Source organism: Vespa velutina, chromosome 2 (assembly GCF_912470025.1).
Source record: "Vespa velutina chromosome 2, iVesVel2.1, whole genome shotgun sequence".
Taxonomy (NCBI): Eukaryota; Metazoa; Arthropoda; class Insecta; order Hymenoptera; family Vespidae; genus Vespa; species Vespa velutina.
Genome location: NC_062189.1, coordinates 19015759 through 19033131, shown reverse-complemented (window position 1 = coordinate 19033131; position 17373 = coordinate 19015759). Strand labels below are relative to the sequence as shown.

The window sequence follows — 17373 nt, the reverse complement described above, 5'->3', positions numbered from 1 at the left end:
ATGTTCTAGATAAATTTCTATAAAAATTAACAAGTTTTGTGAATCATTCCTAATCATTGATTTTTCTACGTTAATAAAAAAAAATAAAAATGCCATTAAGATTATATAAAAGCAGTAAGTTATGTGCCTTTAAAGTTTATACACGATATATCTACATATTATATATTGAAATCTAATATAATTTATTTAATAACATAGCCATGTATTCGATTAGTGACGATGCTAAAATATCAAATGATTTGTCTACTAATTCCAAATTAATGACAAGATTTAATTGCAAATCTAATCACATGAAAATTATAAAACGAGAACGTCTTACCGGTGGAGCAGATATCAATGAAAATGTAGAAAATTCGGTAGAAAATAACGTAGAACCTACAGCTTCCATAGAACCTGAAGCTTCCATAGAACCTGAAGCTTCCATAGAACCTGAAGCTTCCATAGAACCTGAAGCATCCATAGAACCTACAGTTTCCATAGAACCTGATGCTTCCATAGAACCTGTCATAGAATCAACCATAAAACATTCTAAAAATGATCATGAAGAATCTTCTAAACAATTTCCTATACAAGAATCGGGTTTGAGCGATAATCAAATGGATCTTACAAGTGGTCCATGCTGCGTTTGTGGAACACATTTAATAAAGTAATTTGAATACCATTGTTATTCTCTATTGGTTATATAAGAAAAAAAAAATATAAATAAGTAACAATATTAATTACAGCAATACTAAGATCAAAGAAATAATTGATTATGCTCATCAAAATCTTCAAGATGCCGGCAAAGCATTAGCAACATTAGGAGAGAACTTCGAACACGGTTTAAAGGTTGAATCCTGTAGGCATGAATAAATCAGGCAGAGACAAATAAATAAAATATTTCTAAATTAAAATAAATATTAATTAAAATGATTTGTTTCTTTCTTGTTTATATATAACAAAAGTTGGCGATCGTCGACGTACTAGGAAGAATTCAACAATGGAGTACCACGGTACAAAATAAGTTAGACATTTGCAAAGGAGATATAGAACGTTTACAAGGAGAACTATTATCACAGATATGTGCAATTACTGATAAGGAGAATAAAATAAAGGAGCTTAATAAACAGATTGCAGATCTTATGGCTGAAATTAATCGACTTAAGCAACAACTTGCTGAATGCATGGCTGCAAAAGAAAAATATTTGGCAAAAGTAAGTTATTATTTTTTATTATATTATTTCAATAATTATATATATATATATATATATAAACTATATCTATTAATTTATAATAAAGCAGAAGCAAGTTGCACCAGAAAAAACAATAAAGAAAGCAAACGTTGAAGATCCTGTTGAAAATCCTGTTGAAAATCCTGTTGAAAATCCTGTTGAAGAAATAACTGAAGATTTCTCAATGGCAAAAAAATTAAAAACGAAAGATTCACCAATAGCAAAAATATCAAAAACGGAAGATTTTCCAATAGAAAAACCAATCGAAAAAAAAGGAAAAATTGAAGAAATGAAAAGGACAAAAGTACAAACTCGTGAGAAGGATAAGGAAAGAAAGAGACGTGAGATGGAGGTATATATATATATATCCAAATCATATATAAAAATACGTATTATTTGATTTCTATTCTAATAAAAAACAATCTCGATATGTTTTATTAAATCAATGTAGTTGGAATGTGAGATAGGATGTCTTAGAAAGGAAAATGAAAGATTGATGAAAGAAAAAATCGATTATGAGAATGCTATACAGCGAGCATTATTACGTGGAGTATCATCTCTCAACGTAGAAGCTTTGAGAGTATTACGTTGTCCACCAATACCATGTTGTAGTCCTTGTGCTCCATGTCCGATGTCCTTTATACCAACTACGTAGTATAATTTTTATTATTTGATTCAATTAATTTATCAAATTATATCTTTATTATTGACATTTCTTCTATTCTTGTGAGTTTAGCGAAGACACTGTTCCATGTCCAGTAAAAATGAAAAGACCTTGTCCAGCACGTCCAGCAAACAAAGAATATTGTAATAGATATGGAAATGGAAATGAAAATGAAAATGGAAATGGAAAAAATTGGAAATACAATTATTGTGATTCCATGATCAAACAGCTTTGTGCGAGTCCCTGTTGTCCTGCAGGAAAAAATCGACAAAATTCTGACAATAGCATGTACTTTCTCTTGCATCAAGGTGATGCCGAAAATGTATGCAAAACAAATGAAAGATTATCGCCACGTCCATGTGGTTCACCGATTATGAAGAAAGTTGAAATACCTCCATGTTCAAGATTTACAAGATTATGATAATATACTACTATCATATTATTTTATTATTACTATACAATAATTGAAGGGATTAAGAATTGATAAACGACAACCGATTTAAAATATAAATATAATTTTATATAATATATATCACCAGAAAAATATTATAAATATTAAACGTTCGTTTTTTTCTCTCTTTTTTTTTCTTTTTTTTTTTCATAAATAATTAATAATATATCCCATCTTTTCGATTTAGCATCGACTGAAATAAAATAAACGCTTAAGGTTTACCAAACTTCACTTGGTCGAGTTTTAACAACAACATCCAATCTATAATTTGCAAAATATTGGAAGATCGATAAATGCGTGCATGTATTATATATTTTTTTTTTTTTTGTATTTGGCTAGGAAAAAATTATGAAATTCTACTTTATAGATTGAATCAATTCTAAATTATAGATTTTATCGATCTTACAAATTTTGCAACGATTTATAAAATTACCTTATATATATATATATATATTTCTTTCTGCGAATAAAGCAGCCATCGAAATTTGTTAATATTTATCTATCGAGATTGTTATTATCATTGATCAACATTATTATATAAAAATAAATTATCGTTAGTTCGCATAAAAAATATGGCTACGTAAACTGGCTCGGCACTAAATATCCTTTTAATTCTGTCTGTACTTTTTCATTTTCTTTTTTTTTCTTCTGGAGAGGGATTTTTTCAAAGCGATTTTTCTTTACACGAATAAAAATATATTCGTGATAAATTTTTAATATACGCGTTCTTCTTTTTTTCTTTTTTCCTTTCACGCTTTATTTTTTAATGAGTCAACAGATAAAATGATAAGTTTCAAAAAAAATTCACGGAAACTTTATGATCACTGCATAACTCGACAACGATGCATGGCTGAGCATTGTGTATCGACTAATGCATTAATACAATCTTTTAGGCTTTTAAATGTATTATTATTATTATTGTTCTTATTATTATTATTATTATTATTATTATTATTATTATTATTATTATTATTATTATTATTATTATTATTGTTGTTGTTGTTGTTATTGTTATTGTATTTCCTAAAGTATATTTAAAAAATACGTACTATTAGAGAAACATATTATGTCAAGATATTATCATGACATTATATATACACACATACGATGTCATGATTCTGAATATCAAAACGTTTGATCGTAACGTTTTGCAATAATCGTATGAATCAATGACATTTACAAAAAATAATATTGCAACATGTACTCTTTTATTATTGTTAATGTAACATTTCCATTAGATTCTCTATCTATTGAAAAAAATTATTGTCATTAAGAATTCTTTCAGCTTGTTCTTTTCTTTTTCTTTTCTTTTTCTTTCTTTATTTCTTCTTTTTCTTTTTCTTTTTATTTTATTTCCTTTTTTTTTCCTTATCAATGACAGTTGCTTAATTGAGAAAATAAAAACTACACGTGAAAGCAACGCAAATTATGTCGAATACGATATTATTATTATTATTATTATTATTATTATTATTATTATTATTATTATTATTATTAAATAAAAAAAAAAAGAATAAAATTAAATTAAAAAACAAAAAAGAAAAAAGAAACTAACAAATCAATGATATATAAAATAACTACAAAACATCGAAGAAAAATTCGCTGTACCAGCAGCACATTGTTGTTACTAATATATCAATCTATGTATTATTAGTTCTGCTTATTATTCGATTTCGATCAAAATTTCTCTCTCTCTTTCTCTCTCTCTCTCTCTCTCTCTCTCTCTCTCTCTCATTCGTTCATACATTAATCATTTGCAAATTCGAACGACTAAAAGAAAATATTAGACTTCCTTATTAAATATCAGTGTTTCTCTTATTCGATCGATTGCAAATGTTATTACAAACATCATATTGTCTTTTTTGTTTTTCCTTATTTTTTTTTTTGTTTCTTTTTTTCGAACACCTTGGGTTTTAAACTCGCGAATTCTCGAAGTCTCGAACTCTCAGAGGAATTTCATTGAGAGAAGAGAAAACCGACATTTTTTTTTTTTTTTTTTTTTTTATAAACATATGAATGTCATCTTTCTTTTTTTTTTTTTTCTTTTTCTTTTTTTCCTTATATGTACATCTCCGTTTAAATATTGAGAATAATATTTCAGTTTGGAAGATCTAGTTATATATAGATCTTTATATAGATCATTATTCGCAAACGTTTCAATTGAATATCCTGAAGAAACTTCGGAAGGAGAGTTTAAGATTAGCAAAGAAGATATTAAAAAGAAAATAAAAAAAAAATACTACGACATCACACAAAAATAGAAAGACCGATATATATATATATATATATGTATATATATATAAATGATGATGAAGAAACGCCGAATAAGAATTCCCTAAAGATATTATCGTTTATTTGCAATGGACAAGGTTGAGGAATTCCTCGCGAGTCTTTGGATCGTCACGGAAAACGCCGAGCATCGTTGAAGTAACGGTCTTGCTATTGATTTTCTGTACTCCTCTCATTACCATACACATATGTCTGAAATTTAAAAAGATAAAGTTATGTTTTTATCATTATTCGGATTATAATTATTATTATATCATTTTTATTTTTTTAGTATAATAATGATAATGATAATGAAAACAATAATAAAAAAAATAATAATAATAATAATAATAATAATTATAATAGCAAATAATAAAATGAAATATATATTAATAAATTCACGATTATAAATATTTATTAATAATTATCCATTTCTCTCTCTCTCTCTCTCTCTCTCTCTCTCTCTCTCTCTCTCTTTCTCTCTCTCTCTTTTTACTCTTTTGTAAAAAAATATGAAGATCATTACTTTTTTGAATATAATTGTTTCATGTATATTCTAATGCCGATTTTGTTAATGTTCTTTCAGTTATATCTTTGTTCGTAAAAAAATAAAAATAAAAAAACATTTGCATTCTTCTTTTTTGTAATCTTCAAACGTTATCTAACTAATGTTGCGAATGTAACCTTCAACTTTTTTTTGCATAAGTATATTAATATATTATATAATATAGTAGATGTATCTAAATGATTCCGGTAATCACGAATGCATAATTAGAACGGTATAATCAAATGAATGTTTTATATATAGAAAAATATCGGTGTAAGATTATCGATAAATATGTAAGAATATTAAAACGCAATCGTACAGATAATTAATCCTTTCCGCACCCTAGAGAAATAAAAAAAATGAAAAACTGGCGGATATAAAGATATTATTAATCCTGTAATCATGCTTTCATGTAACATCAGTTGGATAAATATTAATAATCTTCATTTAAATACTCTATCAGTATATAAATATTAATAGCTATTATTATTATTATTATTATTACTAATTTTAATCCTATCATCGATAAGGCAAAGTGGAAAGAAAACGTTTAAGTGCACGAGAAGGTATAAAATTCTTTCACGATAAAATAAATTATTAGTCCAAGGTTGAAATGGTACGTAAAAGATTAATCCTTGCGAAAACTGTTGCCCAAGCCTCGAGTGCGTTGAAATGGAACCAGAATTAAACATAGAGGAATTCGACTTGGTTCATTTTTTATTACAACATAACGCTCAGAACCGATTCCGCGTTGTGAAATCTACAATTAACACGTTGAATGCCACCTAAGTTATCGATGACTGACACTGAACTGTCCGTTTAAACTATGTCAGTCATTGATGATTGACAGTGCAAAATATGATATAAAACTCAAAAATTTATATCATTTTAAAGTAATTATTGAAAATTTATTTAAAATTTACATCATTTTTATTCATTGCAGGATTATTTATACAGCCGTATCGAGTAAATTTTATATCCGTTAGTAGTGCGCTTCGCATTACTATACCGCAATACCAGCGCTTATACGCAGCTGCGGGGATTTCCCTAAGAATTTCCGTGGCACTTAACGTAGTGTTAAGCATTTTTATAAAATCCGAAGGTCGAGTTTCAAACTCGATATGATACTACGTGAAAGCTGTTCTTACATTCGATAATGAGGAAATAAAAAAAAGTAATTAGAATAGATCAAAGCTATATATGTTTGCTCGTATATATGTACGTGAGTGTGCATGTATTTTTATATACATACATACATACGTACGTATATATATATATATATATATATATAAGAGAGAGATACAATACATACACTCCTTCGATCACAACGGCCACTCCCGCGGGTTCCACAGCTTTCGTAACTGCTATTGCAATTTGTTTTGTTAAACGTTCCTGAACTTGAAGACGCCTGCTGAAGATCTCTACGATTCTGTAAAAATAATTGAACGAAAAAGATTGAATCAAAAAATTATATGCCATTATTTAATTAAAAAATAAAGGAGAAGTGCAATCAAATATTATAAGTTACGATTGAGATCTTCCAAAATATTTATAAAAGAAAAAAAAAGAAGAAAAAAGAAAAGTAATGATCATTCGTTGATCGTAAATATTTCTTTTTAACCATAGATACATTTTTGTTCGATTGTTTACTCGAGATTGAATTTCATGTGTAAACAGAGCGACTATTCGCTCGAGCGATCACCGTAACGTGAAAGTATTTACGATATATATGCATATCTCTTGCTCTTTACTAACGTGTATTGTTCGACAATGTTCCAGATCAATAGGGAGGAACACACTGTAATTAAATCGTTCGAAAAGAAAGGGGGGAAAAAAAGTCGAACAAACAAGAAAAAAATTTATATGTAATAACACATGTTGATGCCTGTCATTAGTTAACATATATTCATTAATAATGATCTCAAAAGATCTATTACATCGTTATTTCGAATCATATTTTTTTGTTTCCTTTTTTCTTTCCATGTTTTTTTTTTTTTTTTTTTATTATTATTCTTTTGTTTTTACGTCGTTTCTTTCATTTTTGTTTTTACCTCGCTAATTTGCTGAGACCAAGGATCTTCTTACAGGGTAGATAACCGATGGATACTTTTCCATAGAAGGGTACCAAATGGTGTTCACACATAGAGAACATTTCTATATCCTTGACTACCACCATCTCGTCGTGATCTTCGTCAAATACGGCATCATTAATGACATCTGTGACAAGATAAAAAAAAAAGAAAAGAATAGATATATAAATTCATTTGTATTTTTAAAGATACAATATAATATATTTTTTAAATAAATCTTTTGTTATCTGTAACTCTCTCTCTCTCTCTCTCTCTCTCTCTCTCTCTCTCTCGTCATAAATTTATATATTTGAAAGAGAAAGAGAGAAAATGTTTTATTCGAAGGATTGAAAGAAAAGATCCTAGTACAAGGTACGTGGGTTAAGGTCCTCGTGTTCCTAGTCTGTGATTTAGCCGATATTGACCTACTTACTGTATAACGTGGGAAACTGTGGTGGTGAATAGGTGTATCAGTGGTTAGTATGTGTTGGAAGGTAGGTAATGGAGGGTGCTCTCTCTTTCTCTCTCTCTCTCTCTCTCTCTCTTCATGGTTTCCACGGCAACCTTAACAAGAAACACCTTCGCAATGACCGACAACGATGGACGTATTATTCACCCTCTATTCAACCAAGTAGAGAATTCTCTTTACAAAAGATATCGCGAATAATTGTATTCGGTAATTATATTAAAAACAGTACAAGCCATTAAGTACGAACAATCAAACGATCGTAATTTTCATTGAAAAACTCGTGCATTAATATAGATGTTACATTAATATTTTCATTATTGATTTTACAAAATTTTGTCTGTCTTCTTCTTCTTGTTTTTTCTTTTTCTTTTTTTACTTTATTTTTCTTTTTCTTCTGTATTTTTTTATTTTTATTTTTTTTTTTCTCTTTGACGTCAAACAGGAGAACGTGAAATCTCCGATCGACGTAATACGCGTAAAATTTGATTTTAATGAAAAAACGATCGTATATATATATATATATATATGGGAAATAACGCTATCGGAGATGATATCGAAGAAAATGATCGATAGGCTTTTGCATTAAAAAGTAATATAACGTGTCTTTTGCGTTTAAAATTTATCGAATCGTAAGAAGATAATTGCATCTTGAGAAGATAACTTATCTTGAAAATGGAACATGTAGAAGTGCATCTTCGTAAGGATTTGTAGAAGAGCTACTCGAATCGTAAAATGAATTAAACTCTCCCCCTGCATTTATACCTACTCAAGAAAGAAAGAGAGAGATAGAGAGATAGATAAAGATGGAGAGAGAGAGACAGAGAGAAAGAAAGAGAGAGAGAGAGAGAGAGAGAGATAGACAGAGAGAAGAGAACTTAACTCGATCAATGGCCATACTAATTTGTCTGACGTTTGTTAGGAAAGTGTCTCGAGTATCTTTCGTCTAATCAATTCATCCAATCAAAAAATTAATTCGTGATATCAATGAAGATAAATTTGTACGTAACTTTCAATTAGAAAATTTCTCAAAAGAAAATTTGTCTAAAAATCTTGGAAAAATTTCTTTTCATTTACGAAATTACACAAAGAAAGTTACAGAAATTAAACGAGATTATAGAAGGAAAAAAAAAAAAAGAAGAGATAAATAAATCTAATTGTAAGTGTAAAAGCAAAATGTTTCTCTCTCTCCCTCTCTTTCGCAATTGTAACTACGTCCCTGAAAAGCATTTATATCAAAAGCTTTACGTTCTCTTTCCTTTCCCAAGGCGCACTTAGGTACGCGCACCCTCTTTTCTCGTTCTCCCTTTTTCTCTTTCCTTTTTCATTCGACGAGAGTAACGTCAGTGAGATAAAGGTAAGAAAAGAAAAAGAAAAGAAATACGGTACTTTATTGCAAGATAAAAGTGCACGATGTTCGATATCTCGTTCTTTTTGTACTCCTAAGAAAGAAAGAGAGAGAAAGAGAGCGAGAGAGAGAGAGAGAGAGAGAGAGAGAAAGGGACAAGAAAAAAATTGAGGAATCAAAAAAAAAAAATGTCAATCTCTAATCGTTATCGTTTCTTTATATCGAAGTATTTTTATCATTCTCAAATTCTTCCTTCTATTTTATTCGTCAATAATTATCGAAGCTAAAGTACAAATAAAAGGGCAAAAAAGGCACAAAAAGAGGATCTTAAAAAAATATTCCGAATTCCGTTAGCTACTTTCACCGAAGTAGGTGATCAATGTCAAAGTCAAAGTCGGCCGAACAGACGCACATTTCAGGAGTGAACGTATTTTCCCAACATTCTTCTTGGCCGTGAATCCCAATGGCAATTCGTTTCGTAACGATTTTTAAAATAAAAAAAAGAAAGAAAAAAAAGAAAAAAGGGGGAAAAAAAGAAAGAAGAAATACTCGGAAGTTAAAACAATTCCTGCAACGATTGTCGATAGACTAGAGATTTCTAATAAGGTATGGAATTTTCTCAATGAATAACGTTAAGTAATGTTATATTTAATGTTAAAATGTTTATCCTTTTTATAATTCTCTGATTGACGTGCAAAAGAGTATATAAGTTGAATTATTTGTTTTACAGTGATAATCAATTATATTATTAAATATTTAAAATGCAATGTATAATCCAATATTAGATTTTGATAATGAAAATTGATAACACACGCATATATATATATATATATATATATATATATATATATCGCTCGATTTGAACTTATGTCAACTTAAAATATGTACACGCACGATATAAGCAATATCGTTCAGCATAGAATATATTATATTGTTGTATGGGACACCATCAAAAAAGATTTCTCTTACCATCGAGAGACTGATCATATCCTTTGGTAAAAAAGAGCATCGCCTTGGCTGCTCTTTCCGGTGTCTTTAAAAGTCCTTGCCGATCAGGATCCTCGCCAAGTGAACTTAGAAGTAATTTGTAACTCCTTGACATTTCTGGTAGCAAAGCTTCCCGCGTAGGTGGTCTATGATCCAATTCTAAATCATGATGAAAGGTACAGTTTTCGTGACCTGTAAACAAAATTTAATATTGTTGCGTCAGAAATTTTATCGCGCAACTTCGTCAAAATATATATCGTTTTAATAATAATATATTCAAGAGAGCAAGATAAAATAGATTAGAAGCTTGACAATAAATGTTTTTCCAAAACATATTGGATCGTATTTTCTAGGAAGTCACTCGATACTTTCGAGACATTCGATAACATGACCGACATAACAATCGATTAAACGATCGATAAGACGATCGTCACGAGAATCGATTTAATTCATTTATCTAGAGACTCTTGGACAGATCACTTCGATCAAACGAAAGTGTAATGCGCGTGCGTGCGTGTGTGTGTGTGTGTATTAATTTCAAGTTCATTTTTCACACATAACAAAACTTTTTAAATTACATCAGAATTAAGATTCTCGATTTGATCAGACTGTATTACATCAAAATAAGTTGTATTTATGAAAAGTTCGAGTCGAAAGATTAAAAAAATAATGTGAAATTTTAATTCTATGCACAACTTTCTCTCGATAGTTCTCTTTCTCTAGTCTTACGAAACGATTATCTTCGAATTTTTTTTTAATTGGCAATATCGTATAAGCATATAAATATCGGCTCTATATCTCATGTCACGACCTATGACGATGTCTCACGGGTTCACAACGACGCTCTTCGATCTACGGGTAGTTAGAAAGATTAAATATTGATTTTTTTTTTTTTTTATCATGAAAAAAATGTTGTCTCATTGTCTAAGTTCATTATTTATTTTTAATTTTATTTATTTATTTTTTTTTCTTCTACAACTTCTGCGAATCGAATTTCAACTGTTTGCTTCAGGAAAAATCCAATTTGTTATCTAAAATCAAGTTTTGTCTATTTACCAGCGATAAAAAATAAAAATAATGTAAATCGTATTTTGCGATTGATTTTACTAATATTATTAAATGATTTATTAGACTCATTGATATATTCGTTCGTTCGATTATATCAGAACAATGTATTAAAGTGCGATATATAAAAATGCGAAAAGACATTTTTTTTTTTTTTCTTTTTTCATATCGTTTTTTAAATCACGATGAATAAATAAAGTGATTAAGAATATTCTTACAATTGGTAGAAGAGATATCGAAGATTGTATCGAGAAACGAATTTAAATTGTTGAATCGAATCGCGAACAGTATTATAAACGAATTATCGATTCGTTCTTATTTCCATGAATACTAGTCATTACTTTTTTATTCCATTAGATCCAGCTTCATCGATAGATATCATTAGATCGTACTTCATCCATGAGAAATCAATTATCTACAATTATTTAATCAATTATCTTAAATATCATTTTGTCTACGAATAGAAAACAAACTTGTTTTATTTAAAATGAAATTGTCAGATACTCGACATAATGATCTATGCCGTCTATTAAAAATATAATTATTCTTTAAAGATCTGTTTAATTTTAAAGCTTCCTCATCTATATGAAATCGATTAAAGGGATCGAATGATTTTATAACATTAGGATTGATAATAATTAATACGAGAGTATAAATTAAAAAAATAATAATGTAAGAGAGAAATCATGGTCACGTTGTTTTCAAGATCCTCTATTAAATTATTATCTAGAAATTATATTGGCATTATTTAACAATTGTATAATTTAATACGAATTCCTTTGCATGAAATTGTTCTGTTTTAAAAGAAAACAGAAAAAACAGAAAAAAAAGAAAAAAAAAGAAAAAGAAAAAGAACAGAAAATAATTATTTCAATCATTTGCACTTTATGATAATAAACGGTTCGTGCGCTATTGAATATTAATTATGGTAATTTAAGTGGACGCGCAACAGGTCGAGAAATATCTTATGAATTACGCAGGAAACATTAATGACAACGGAAAAAAAAGAAAAACAAAAAAAAAACAAAACAAGAAATTTAATTTCCTCGAGTAAAAGAAGGTGTGGGATGGGACGGGCGATTTCGATTTTGATTTCGATTTCGATTTCGACTTCGACGTTCGCGTAAAATCGTTTTAAAAATCCAGGAAATTAAGTATACCTGGCGTTGTCGAGGTTCGAGGTGTTCTTGGCGTTCCAGGAACATCTAAATCTCCTTCCTCGATATTTTTATTCCAAGAAATGGACCTCAGTGGATGGGGTTTCTTCAATTTAATCGACTTCTCATCGGTGATACATTGTTTAGATAGTCCATTCATGATCGTTCCTTTATTTTCTTCTTTAGAGTTGGGACGAATGTTCTTGCTGGTTGAATTTTCTTTGGGAAAGAAAAATAAAAAAAAAAAAAAAATAACATCGAATAGGATCTATCGAGGAACGATGAAGAAACTTTGTTACAAACGATATCCGATTATAAATAAAAATTTGACAGGCGTCAAATAAAACATAAGACATATAACGTACGACGATAATATTACAACTTAAATTAATTCTCTATTCAGAAATTGATTCTAACGTTTCTCAAAAATAATTAACGAACTTACGAATGTTGAGTTAAAAACTTACTCTATATACTTTTCAGGTCACACTTCTAACGTCAGTTTGACACGCACAAACTCAAATCAATGATATAAACGGCAATGTCAAAATTATCGTAGGAACGAGATAGATAGATAGATAAAAAGAGAGAGAGAGAGAGCGAGAGAGAAAGAATTTAAAACGTCAAATCGAAAAGATCTTTTTTTACGTTAAAATGATCCGATAGGCGAGGAAATATAAGAAATAATAAAAAAAAAAGGAATTAAAAACACTGTTCTTTATTGCGTGCGCGTGTGTATTAATAACAAGTGACAAAAGCCGAAAAAGTGAGAGTAAAGATGAAGGAAGAACAGCAGCCGAGTTAAAAACGCAAAGAGGAGAACGATTACGCTCACCGGAGTGATGCGGTGTGACTGAACCGGATGAACGGAATCACGGCGAACGCTAACGTCCCCTGGAACATTCTCTCTCTCTCTCTCTCTCTCCCCCTCCCTTCTCCTACTCTGTAGCTCAACTCACTCTTCGCCTTTCTCCCACCTTTGTTTCCCTCCTACTCTTTTTTTCTGACACTTCTCTCTCTCTCTCTCTCTCTCTCTCTCTCTCTCTCTCTCTCTTTCTCTTTACGTTCCTTTTATCTCTCAACATTCTCAGCTCTTCACATTTTCCTCCTCTACTGGAGAGATCTCCTCGCAAAAGTCATTGACACCGAGTCAAATACGAAATAAAATATAAAAAAATCATCTATCGATATTTTTTACCTTCCAATTTCTGATTTCGAAAAATTATAAAAATTGTCCGATTTATCTTTCGCTGTTTAATTATCAAGTAATTAATAAATCAAGAATTAATAATATCTACAGATATAAATCTTATATGATCGTCGTCTATCGATTACTTATCGTAAGGAAATTATAAAATTTATTTATAATTTCTATTCTTATTTACGGTTTGTTTGAGTCCTTTACGTTAATTGAAGAGAAAAAAAAAAAAAAGAAAAAAAGAAAAAGGAAAGAAAAGAGAAGAAAAATGATTTAATTCTAATGCTCTATTTTAATGCTAAATTATACATTGTAAAATTTTATAAAAAATTAAAGAAATCAAATATCGCAAATTCGTCGATAAATTTTAATTGATCGCTAATTTGTTCGTTGAAATATGCAATATAAATCATTTGCAATAAAGTCCAGAGTATTAACGTCACAGTAAATCCCATCTGAGAAGACCGGTTCGCGTTCACTTTCCTCTTTTAAGAAGGAAAATAAAGCAAAACATTTCCTTATAATCCCAAATGATTATTTTCGAAACAGTGACATTCCTTTTCCTCGATACAAATATCATTTCAATTCATAGAAATATATATATATATATATATAAAATTTTTTATAAATAAACATTTATTTAGCAATGATCTATTATATTTTATTTATCTTATCTCTACGAGAGCTAAATATAAAAATAAATATATGATATAAGAAAAATAAAAAATATAAATAAATATATAAAATAATAATTGACCCGAATAATTATTTGTGGCAATATTATTATCGTTTCGAGAAAATATTACCATTTTCGAAAATGTTACAAAAGTAACTTATTATTGTCTGTTATCATCGATAATTATTCATCGTAGTGATTAAAAGCGTTAGATCCTTTTCGTCGATAATGAAATTCACTTCGTCCTCCTATCTATTAGACGTTCTAGTAATGATATTCTAGGAAGACCCTATTAGACAAGAAAGATCGTATATCTATTGAATATATTAGAAGCGTTTAGAGTTTACGACTGAAGATAAATTTGTCAAATTTTTCAAAAATTTTATGAGAAATAAATGAAAGAAAATGGCATATTAATTGAAATTAAATAAAATGAATTAGATTAACGTTATCTCTTTTAAGAAGATATATACTGAATAGCAAAAAAGGAATAATGAGATATCGAGTGTTCGTCTCCGCATTCATAGTCGTACTACTGAAAGTTGGCTGAGCACAATTGACTTTAGCTACTTACAATCGATAGAGGGTTTGTAAACTCGCAAACGTGTTACAAAAATATTCAGTAAGTCAATTTTTTTTCGATGCATTAATACATTAATAATGACATCGTCATTACATTTCTTAACTTCGTTGTGTATGTGTGTATATACGTGGGTATACGTATAGATTGATAAGATAAAAAAAAAAAGAAAAAATAACAGATATATTCTTAATCACTGAGATCTTGTTAACAATTGTGACGATCGTTTGAAAAGTTATATTACCTAAAGTTTTTAAAAAGAGATTATATCTATTTATACGTGCGCGAGCGCGCGCACACGTGTTTGTGTATATATATATATATATATATATATACATATATATGTATATCGTAGTAGATTTTCCATAGAGTATCCAGCATTAATAATACCAAGTACCGGTGCGACAGGCATGTCGGTTAAAAAGAAAAAAAAAAAAAAACGAAAGAAGAATCATCGCGCGAAATAAAATGATTCGTAAGTAGTCCGAGGTCGATCTCACGCAACTACGTGAACATATTAATAATACATTTGTTGAATGACAAATTACTCACACATGGAGTACACCCCCCAGTAATGTGTTTGAAGCAAGTTTTTTTATTGTTGTTATATGTTAAACATAACCGGGAGTCCTTCGAAAAGAACGACAAAGAAAAGAATTTTTTATGTTATATAAAAGTAATTTTTCGCTTTATAGTAATGAGAGACTTAATGGTATGTAATTATCGAATAAAAAAAAAAAGAAAAAAGAAAAAGAAAAAAGAGAGAAAAAAGAGAGAAAAAAAAGAGAAAAAAAGAAAAAGAAGAAGAAGAAAATCGATTAGATAATACTATTTTTATTTATATAAAAAGCTACTTATTTATTTATTTATTTATTTATTTATAAAAAATAACGTATGAGCTTGTGTTACCGTTACTTGACAACGATAATATGACTGCCATTCCCTCTAACCATAATCTACTTATGTAATTATCGAATGCAATTCGATATATAAATCTTCTAAGGTAATTATTAATTATTGAGTGGCAATATGCTGTAAAACAACAAGTATGATATAAAACAACTCGCTTCTTCATTATATAATTCTTTTATAGCTTATTTATATAGGATTTTATGCAAGAGATAAAAATCAATATTAACACATTGTCGACACGATCCTACTATCAAATGAATATTTTTTGTAAAATATATTAGATACGTTTATGTGCCTATTCATGTAAAAACTATGTAAATATTATATATATATATATTTATGTATATTTATATATACGTAAGAATGAAATTTTTTATTAAAAATTAATGAAAGAGTACAAATTAATGACAGTAGATTATTTTTTCAATAATCATAGAAATATTTTCTACCTTATAAATATATACCAATCAAAAATTTACAAATATATTTTCAACGTTTAACAAATATAAGAGACCGATTTAAAGCTTTCATCGACAATGCGTTAACATACTTATTGAGCGTTTCATTATACTTTGAGTATTTTTTCGTTTGTTTTATTTTATTTTATTTTTTTTATTATTAAAAATTCGACAAAAGAAAAGATACGAATCTTATAAATACTAAGTTTAACTCATAGATTAGAATTCGACAAGAAGGGGTAAGAAAAGATATCGGAAGTAAAGCATAGATCGAATCTATCGAAAGTAATTGCAGGTAAGATTGTTTATAGCTTTCATTGGACTTACATCAAAGAAACGAAAGCAACTCTATCGATATCACGATTCCCATGTCACGAACATAAGTATATAATTCGTTACGTTCACCTGTCATACCTGACTTAGCACGAGGTCAGTTAGTATTGTATATCGCTTTTATTCTCACCCTCAATAAAAAAAAAAAAACAATCGTTACTATCAGCCTCGATAAAAGTCATTAGCTATCGATCTCATAACTATCGAGATGTCTCTTTTCTTTGTTTTATCTCGTTTCTTTTCAAAAACAAAAGAAAAGAAAACACAATCAAAAGAGTAGGTCTTTCAATAACAACAAAATTATATAATATAAAGTACAAATGTATAAAATAGGGCGTGTCAAAAATCGTACTAAGGTGATCTTTGAAAATCAATAATTTTACAAGTTGCAGCGTCCCCATGTATCGAAATTTTTCATTAGTTAAAAAAAGAAAGAAAGAAAGAAAGAAAGAAGAAAAAAAAGAGAAAAAGAAAAAGAAAGAATAATCCAAAAGTATATCATCGATTGATAAGATTTTCAATTGACAATTTTTATCTTTTTATATCGTTGAATGAAGAATAGAAAATTTTATAAGAAAAATTTTTACCATTCGTCATGTTCTTCTCCTTCCGTTTGACAGCATAACTTTCGTCGTCTCTTTGAATTTTAATGTTCTCCATATTTTCAATAGATATCTTTTGAAAATCTATATAAGAGAGATAAAGAAGAAAAAGAAAAAGAAAACCAAGAGATAATTTTATAATACGTTCTTTTCACGACGAAGCGCGCAAACTAACTTACATTGGTTTCGGACAAGACAGTTTATATATCAGAGACGTGTAAACTTGACTCGCGGAACAAATTGCCCCTTATCCCCCTCTCACTCTCTTTTGTTTTTCCTTAGCGGATTCTCGCTCTCTCCCACCATCACCACGACAATACTCTACAATGTATACTAGTTACCTGTTGTATACCGTTGTTACATATAATATATAGAATTATA

The 17373-nt window shown here is 28.8% G+C and overlaps 2 protein-coding genes across 6 annotated transcripts; one reads left to right on the top strand and one right to left on the bottom strand.

Annotated features, from left to right (window-relative positions):
- Window positions 1-147: 147 nt before the first annotated feature.
- LOC124946656 lies at window positions 148-4063 on the top strand. Of its 3 annotated transcripts, none has more exons than XM_047487669.1 (6): window positions 148-646; window positions 726-828; window positions 945-1193; window positions 1282-1563; window positions 1663-1865; window positions 1948-4063. In XM_047487669.1, exons 1-6 carry the CDS (start codon window positions 201-203, stop codon window positions 2294-2296), a joined length of 1632 nt encoding a protein of 543 aa, XP_047343625.1. In that variant the 5' UTR covers window positions 148-200; the 3' UTR covers window positions 2297-4063. The 3 variants fall into 3 exon arrangements, with proteins under 3 accessions (XP_047343625.1, XP_047343624.1, XP_047343623.1); XM_047487668.1 differs by having other exon boundaries at window positions 1279-1563; window positions 1663-1862; XM_047487667.1 differs by having other exon boundaries at window positions 1279-1563.
- LOC124946666 (GTP cyclohydrolase 1) lies at window positions 4003-17166 on the bottom strand. 3 transcript variants are annotated; one of them, XM_047487688.1, is made up of 6 exons: window positions 16978-17166; window positions 12237-12452; window positions 9994-10203; window positions 7193-7358; window positions 6454-6570; window positions 4003-4807 (listed from the first exon to the last, which is right to left on the bottom strand). In XM_047487688.1, the coding sequence occupies exons 1-6, from the start codon at window positions 17048-17050 to the stop codon at window positions 4678-4680; spliced, it is 912 nt and encodes a 303-aa protein (XP_047343644.1). In that variant the 5' UTR covers window positions 17051-17166; the 3' UTR covers window positions 4003-4677. The 3 variants fall into 3 exon arrangements, with proteins under 3 accessions (XP_047343644.1, XP_047343645.1, XP_047343646.1); XM_047487689.1 differs by lacking the exon at window positions 16978-17166 and adding an exon at window positions 12701-13105; XM_047487690.1 differs by lacking the exon at window positions 12237-12452.
- Between the last annotated feature and the right edge of the window lie 207 nt (window positions 17167-17373).

Excerpts from the sequence above, each read along its gene's own strand:
- LOC124946656 (XM_047487667.1), top strand. The coding sequence starts at position 201 with ATGTATTCGATTAGTGACGATGCTAAAATATCAAATGATTTGTCTACT. Across the intron at positions 647-725 it reads TGTGGAACACATTTAATAAA|CAATACTAAGATCAAAGAAA; the intron begins GTAATTTGAATA and ends TATTAATTACAG. Across the intron at positions 829-944 it reads ACTTCGAACACGGTTTAAAG|TTGGCGATCGTCGACGTACT; the intron begins GTTGAATCCTGT and ends ATATAACAAAAG.
- LOC124946666 (XM_047487688.1), bottom strand. The coding sequence starts at position 17,050 with ATGGAGAACATTAAAATTCAAAGAGACGACGAAAGTTATGCTGTCAAA. Across the intron at positions 10,204-12,236 it reads TCGAACCTCGACAACGCCAG|GTCACGAAAACTGTACCTTT; the intron begins GTATACTTAATT and ends TTTTGTTTACAG. Across the intron at positions 4,808-6,453 it reads GCCGTTGTGATCGAAGGAGT|ACATATGTGTATGGTAATGA; the intron begins GTATGTATTGTA and ends TTTAAATTTCAG.